Source organism: Dendrobium catenatum, unplaced genomic scaffold (assembly GCF_001605985.2).
Source record: "Dendrobium catenatum unplaced genomic scaffold, ASM160598v2 fragScaff_scaffold_627, whole genome shotgun sequence".
Lineage (NCBI taxonomy): Eukaryota > Viridiplantae > Streptophyta > Magnoliopsida > Asparagales > Orchidaceae > Dendrobium > Dendrobium catenatum.
Window position 1 is genome coordinate 659,671 of NW_021319089.1, and position 7,296 is coordinate 666,966.

General features: G+C 34.0%; 1 protein-coding gene across 1 annotated transcript; it reads left to right on the forward strand.

Annotated features, from left to right (window-relative positions):
- The first annotated feature begins 1,656 nt into the window (after positions 1 to 1,656).
- LOC110112679 (shaggy-related protein kinase NtK-1-like) lies at positions 1,657 to 6,811 on the forward strand. The gene is made up of 12 exons (XM_020844982.2): positions 1,657 to 1,854; positions 3,112 to 3,317; positions 3,408 to 3,500; positions 3,684 to 3,743; positions 4,075 to 4,347; positions 5,266 to 5,340; positions 5,494 to 5,550; positions 5,634 to 5,774; positions 5,861 to 5,911; positions 6,000 to 6,095; positions 6,199 to 6,282; positions 6,351 to 6,811. Exons 2-12 carry the CDS (start codon positions 3,204 to 3,206, stop codon positions 6,534 to 6,536), a joined length of 1,230 nt encoding a protein of 409 aa, XP_020700641.1. The 5' UTR covers positions 1,657 to 1,854; positions 3,112 to 3,203; the 3' UTR covers positions 6,537 to 6,811.
- Positions 6,812 to 7,296: the final 485 nt, after the last annotated feature.

Genomic DNA, 7,296 nt, shown 5'->3' on the forward strand with positions numbered 1-7,296 from the left:
CTTTCTAAATCTAATGGTGATATTGGATTTAATTTTAATTATGTGAGCTTGATGCATAAGAGGCCAAATTATTTAAAAAAAAAAGGAAACAAATAAAAGCGAGCTTTAAGTAAGCATGTATAATTAAAGAAAAAAAAAGAGTAAGCACGTATAATTGGTTTTGGTACAGCTGCTGAATGTTTCTCTTTGCTTTTGAAAATATAAAAATAACTAGATTACAATATTTTTAGTAGGGGTGTTAATTCGGGTCAGCGGGTCGATTTGGGTCGAACCCGGAACTGACTCGGCACTATTCGGTTCAATCCGAACCCGACCCGTTTTTTCCGGACCCGAACCCGACCCGATACGAATGACTCGAAGTTGACTAAAATTGCTAATTTTCGGGTAAAAAATCAGGTCAATATTTAATTTTCGGGTTAAAATCGGGTCAAAATCAGATCAATTTAGGGGTTTCGGGTCAAATATGAGTTTTCGTGTCAATTTCGGGTCAATATCAGGTTGCTGGGTCAACCCGAACCCGACCCGATTTTTAAAACGGGTTTATTTGTTCAACCGAACCTGAGCCGTTTCGGGTTCGGATTAACCCGAACCCGGATTTTTTTCGGATCTGGTTCGGGTCGTGTCAAAAATTGACACTCCTAATTTTTGGTATGATCAGCTTTAAATGTATCTGAATTATTTACAAATGAGTTTAATATAAATTTTGCTTTCAAATTTAAACAAAAGTACTAATCTTTTTTATTAGGATATCTGAATAAAAATTTTCCTTTTATATTTGTTTATTTTGACTAAATTTTTTAGCCAAGCAGACTACTCTATAGTTTTCTTTTGATGCTTCAGTAAGTATTAAACGTGAATTTATTATGTACGGAAAAAGTTGCAAGTTTGTCGAATGCGCGTAATAATTATTACTTTGGAACTTATAATGGGTCGCATTTGATTAATATTAATTATTAAAAAATAATAAATCATTATCACATAAGAAAGAGTAATGTTATGAAGGTATTAAATTAACGCCGGCGTTTTAAACTTTGTATCTATCAATTATATGCGTTAAGACGAAGCATTGTTTATCGGACAATTTTGTGCACTAAAGATAATATTTTTTAACCATAAATTGATTACTATTTTAGCATTAAGTGATGCAATTAATGTATAGCAAGCTTTCAAACATAAGACTTTAATATGTTAGCAACTTATAAATTAATAACTGTGTTAAATAATTAGGGATGAAAATGAACACAGTATTCGACAAATAAATGATGGCTCGACGTAATTATAAATCATCTATGAACAATTAAATTAACAAATAAAATAATTTTAAGTAATAAAAATTCTATTTAAAATTTAAATATTTTAAGAAAAATATACGAAACTTAAATAAATATTACATCAATTTTTAAGTTTAATATAATTAAAATTAAATAAAAAACAATCTAAATCTGATTTGATAATTTATGCTTTTTCTTATTTTTTAAATTTAAAAATAATCTTATTTTAAATTTTTATCATATTATGTTTGTTATGAAAAAAAGTTCTACAATACCGGAGGGGATGGGAAAGACGTCAGGAGGCGCGGTTTGAACGGTCAAAAGTAGCGATGATAAAAAGTGCAGGACGGGAAACTGCAGAGTATTCTTTGTTCTTCTTTGACTGCCACAGGGCTGAAGAGAAAAAGAGGGAGGAGAGAGTGAAAGAGGGTGAAAGAGACCGCGTGGGTATGTTTAGATCCATCGGATTCTTTTGGAGAAGCCCTGAAGCAGTGAGGAATTTTGATCTGGACTGGGATAGCGATCTGAATCTCGTTGTAGCATAGAATTTTTGCTGTTCAAGGCGATGCGGAGGCCTGATATTGTAAGGATCTAGTTTTTTCTGCCCTTGCTTCGGCAGTGTTTGTGCTAATCTTATGTAATCACGTGATTTCTGCCATGTCTTCCTGCAAATCGCGCTTCTGTGTACTATTAAGTGTGTGTGATCCGGGATCTATCTCTCTTCTTACCTGGAATGCCTTGGAACCTCTCGCCCTTTCTCTCTACTGTTCAATGTTCTTTCGTTAACATTACCATTTATTTTAACTTCCTTCGGCCGATTTTGAGTTGATGGGCTGTAAGCCATTTATGATGTTGGATGCTTTTTACATTAGATGTGCTTACAAACATAAACATGCGTGGTGCTTTGATTTATGTCCTGGATCCCTTGGTTTTGTCGCAATGTTTTAGTCATGCTCCTTTCTTGGGAAATTGGTATTTGGATCATATCTTGGATGTCTCCTTTTTTGCTATCTCTTATGGATCTGTAATGCTGCAAGTGATCCCTTTCTTATTTGTTGTATTTTTTATGGTTTTGCAGTTATTTTCTCCTAGTTCACATTAGAAAATTTTGAGATGTTTTGGTTTGATTATACAGAATAGGATGTTGCTGGCTATAAATTTTCTCTTGCCTTAGAAGAAATTTTATATTTCTACTGTGTGACAAACGGGAAGGTCCTACTTTATCAAGGTTGTTTAGCTTTAGTAGCTTTTTGTTCTCTAAAGGAAACGCAATAAGGTTAAGGGGCATGTTTTGTGGAGAATTTGCTATGGCAGTCGATTAATGTCGTATTTGTGTGGTTTAATTCAATACTTTCTAATATTTTCCTTTGATTCAGAGTGTTCTTACCTAAGTAGGGATTGTTTTGGCTTATATATTTCTTCTTTTAATTATTGAGTTCCTAAATACTGATAAGTGTTTAGTTATTGCATTGCTTTAACTTCTGAATCTATGATGAGTAGAGGCCGACTCATCGTTGCTTGATCTTATTGTTAAATGTTGCTACCTTTGCTAACATTATAGCAAGGGAGCCCATGCTGAGTTTCTCCAACTTTTGAATCCAATATTGAAGTCATATCTCGTTCCTCAAACACCTAATTACTTGATGGTTGAACAAATATCCATAAACTTCATGCCTTTATTTTTTACCTTATCAATATATGTAATTTTAACTTTTGAACATGTGCACCTCAATATTAATATAGAAGAACCCTTTTTCTTGCACATAGTCATATGTTGTTTATTTTAATTTTTTCTTAAATTTATTAGCTATTATTTACTGTACATTTGTTGTCCGGACAGGCAATTGCATAGGCTTCTAATTCAAAAAAAAAAAAAAGGATAGGTGCAATCCATTGAAGTTTGTTCTTCAGAAGTTTTGCTTTTCATTAAGGATGGCTTCTGTTAGTATGGCGCCGCTGTCAGCTATGAAAAATACCAGCTGTAATGCTTTTGGCATGGACAGATTGCCTGATGAGATAAATGACTTGAAGATAAGGGATGATAAGGTACCAAAAATCTGGATGTTGGAGTTGAATATTTCTCTGGTAATGACTAGATTCTAGCAAGCTCCAAAACTAATATGACCCATAATGCAGGAAGTTGAAGCAACAATCGTTGATGGAAATGGTACTGAAACAGGACATATAATTGTGACAACTATTGGGGGTAGGAATGGCCAACCAAAGCAGGTACTGCTTTTGGGCATTGTTGGTAAAAACCACTCAATTAATTTTTTTCTTAGATAAAATTATCTGACCTTGCTTAGTTGGGATAGGGCTAATGATGATGATGATAATTCTTGTCTACAAGCTTAATTTTGTATGCCATCTTGTTCTTTAACTGATGTACACTTGTTTTGTTCTTCTTTGAAGACTATAAGCTATATGGCTGAGCGTGTCGTCGGAAATGGATCCTTTGGAATTGTTTTTCAGGTTAGTTTACTTGTTTCCCATGCTATAGAGGAAAGTATTTGGTGCTTCTGGAGCACCGTGTAAATAAGGAGTGATAGTAAGGGGGAGAAGAGAGTAAAACAACCCCTTTTGTTCTCTTTTTCTCGCCTCTATCTCTCTTACACAGTGCTTAGCAAGCACAAAAAAAATTTCTTGTCGTTGGACTTAATTTTGTCAGCAATTAATTGGTTTTGTATCATCCTTCCATAGATGGCATATGTTGATGAATATTATGTATTTCACATCTTAATTTTCTTTTCTGCCACTGAGATCTACTTAGTGTTTGTTAACTTCATTGTCATCTTTTGCACAGGCGAAGTGCTTGGAGACTGGTGAAACAGTTGCAATAAAAAAGGTTCTTCAGGACAAAAGGTATAAGAATCGTGAGCTGCAAACCATGCGTCTTCTTGATCATCCAAATGTCGTCTGTCTGAAGCACTGCTTCTTTTCAACCACTGAGAAGGATGAGCTTTATCTTAATTTGGTACTTGAATATGTACCGGAGACTGTTCATCGAGTAATTAAGCACTATAACAAGATGAACCAAAGAATGCCGCTAATATATGTGAAGCTTTATACATACCAGGTAAGAATCCTCTATTATTCTTAATTACCTCGCATTGATTATGTTTGAAACTTTATTTTTTTATTATCGTTTTGAGAAAATGAAAGGAAAATATGGCAAGACCGTCCTAATTTGTGTTTATGTTCCTTTTCAAATTATTCCTAACTATTGCTACAATTTGATACTTTACTGGATTTTTTTTTTGCTGGATCTCGGTTATTGTTGCTGACTGTAAAATAACTATTTTATGAATTAAAGAGAATGAAAATAAATTTCTGCTCAATTTGGATCTTGATTTGGTTCCTAAATAAAATGTTTTAAACCATAAAATGTTTCTTTTCATAAAAGTTTAGCTTATGAATCGTCTATTTTTTATTTGAAATTTTTTCTGGAATCCCTTGATATTATGGATGGGATGCAAAATATACGAGAAGTTAATGCAAGATAAATGTCAGTTCTGTTGGAATGCATAGATCTGGGTTTGCATTAGAGTTACCTTTTGTTTCTACTTGTTTGTGTATATTGATTGCAGCCAAGTTGACGCACGTGCTTTGCACTAAAGTCTTGCTCCACTCCCCATTTAAATTTGACTGCATGGGACCAAGCAGCTACTTAATGTTGGGTGCAATTGTAATGGACCTACCTACTGCTATGTGTCTGTTGGTTGACTGTCCACTTTGATTAATAACATTCCTTTTTTATGTATGAGTGCAATGTCATTTAAATTTAAATTTTGCTATAGAGAGCTTTTTTTCCTACTTTTTCTGACTTGTATAGTTGTATTTCTTCAAAAGTTGTTCGATTGACTGTTTTTGTTTTAATATGAATCTTCCCCTTTTTGTGAAAGGGCTTTCTGTGGACATGCAATTCAATTCAGGATTTTCACAGCTCCTGGCTGCAATTCACACTTTTTATAAATTCTATATTGATATTTTTCAGATCTGTAGAGCACTAGCTTATATCCATGGCAGTATAGGTGTTTGCCATAGAGACATTAAGCCTCAAAATCTTTTGGTACGTTCACTCTTGATCACTTTTAGCTGCTTGTGCATTATTGGATGCATGTTTTGTGGATGATGGAGTTCCTAATTGTTGAAAAGATTATGAATAGGAGTAGATCTTTGGCTTACCTTATATCTCAAACGGAAGATTTGATTTCTATAACAGGTCAATCCACATACACACCAACTAAAGTTATGTGATTTCGGAAGTGCAAAAGTCCTGGTATGCCTGAATGCCTTTGAAATTTTTTCTTATTTGTCGTGAACAACCTTTTTTATATATATTTATTCTTTTGAACCTAACAGGTGAAAGGAGAGCCGAATATATCATATATATGTTCCAGATATTACAGAGCTCCTGAGCTGATTTTTGGTGCAACCGAGTATACCTCAGCAATTGACATCTGGTCTGCTGGCTGCGTTCTTGCTGAGCTTCTATTAGGGCAGGTGCAGTCTTCATCCAATTTGAATAACCAGATTTTACTAATGCAATGCTTAAATATAATTAAGCTGATCTATATATATATTTGCAGCCTCTCTTCCCTGGAGAGAGTGGAGTAGACCAACTAGTTGAAATAATAAAGGTAACCATTAACTTCGCTAAATTCTCTTACACTGCTTAGCGCAACCTGCTTAATCTCTGTGCAATTCTTTATATTATCTTATTTCCAGATTCTAGGCACCCCAACTAGAGAAGAAATCAAATGTATGAATCCAAATTATACTGAATTCAAGTTTCCTCAGATCAAAGCTCATCCGTGGCATAAAGTACGAGAGCTTTTGCTATCCTTTATTATCCCTAAAACTTAGGTCTTTTTTATCTAATAAACTATTATGAATTCTTATTATGGTGACAATTTTTATGATTTAGATTTTCTACAAAAGAATGCCACCTGAAGCTGTAGATCTTGTTTCTAGGCTTCTCCAGTACTCCCCTAACCTTCGCTGCACAGCGGTGAGTTCTTCATTTTAATTATTACAAACCTTTCAATCATTGGTTACTGAGGTTTTTCACTGCTGCAGTTTGAAGCATTAATCCACCCTTTCTTTGATGAGCTTCGAGATCCAAACACCCGCTTACCAAATGGAAGGTTCCTTCCACCGCTCTTTAATTTCAAGCCTCATGAATTGAAGGGAGTTCCCGTGGAGATGCTACTGAAACTCATTCCGGAGCACGCCAGAAAGCAGTGTCCTTTCCTAGGTCTGTAATGTGTTGTTGGGAAGATTATCAACAATCCTGAATCGGATATTTCAGAAGGAACGATAAGTCTGCGGCATTAGCTGGCCCCAAGTGAACTTTTCTCTTGATTTTTTTGTTTGATTTGGAGTTTTCCATAGCCCTCGGTGCCTGTTATTGTAAAGCAGATTTAGGTCTGCTAAGCTTTAAAATCTGACTGGCTTTGCTAACCCCTTTGCTTCTCTCTATCTATTATGCAAGAAATTTGTAAAATTGATGGGGAAGAGAGATTCTTTTTTATTAAGTTTATTAATTGTTTGAAATCTTTGGTATGTCTGTTGTTGCAAGCTTATTAATGACTCGAGTCAATGGGTGATTAAGAATAGGTGGCGATGCTCTCCTAGGTGTAATGTGGAATTAACGATAAAAATTAGATAATGACAATTGTATACATAATTTTTTTAAAAATAGCATAAATTCTCACTCAAACATCATGCGCGCACACATTATATATATGTTCTAAAGCGGCATATATATTTTATATTGCCTATAAGTATTAACAGGCATATAATTTTCAGTTTATCAACTTCTTTTATTAATTTGAAATAATTAATAGATTTAGATACAAGGGCAATAAAAAGTTTAGAAGTTTTACAAAGTCTTGTGAAATAATTCACATTATAAGAAATATAATATGCATATTTATTAAGTTCATGATAAAATAAAAATGTATTTTTGTTAATTGAATTATGATATAGCTAATCATACGGTAGGACCACCAAATTGTACAAG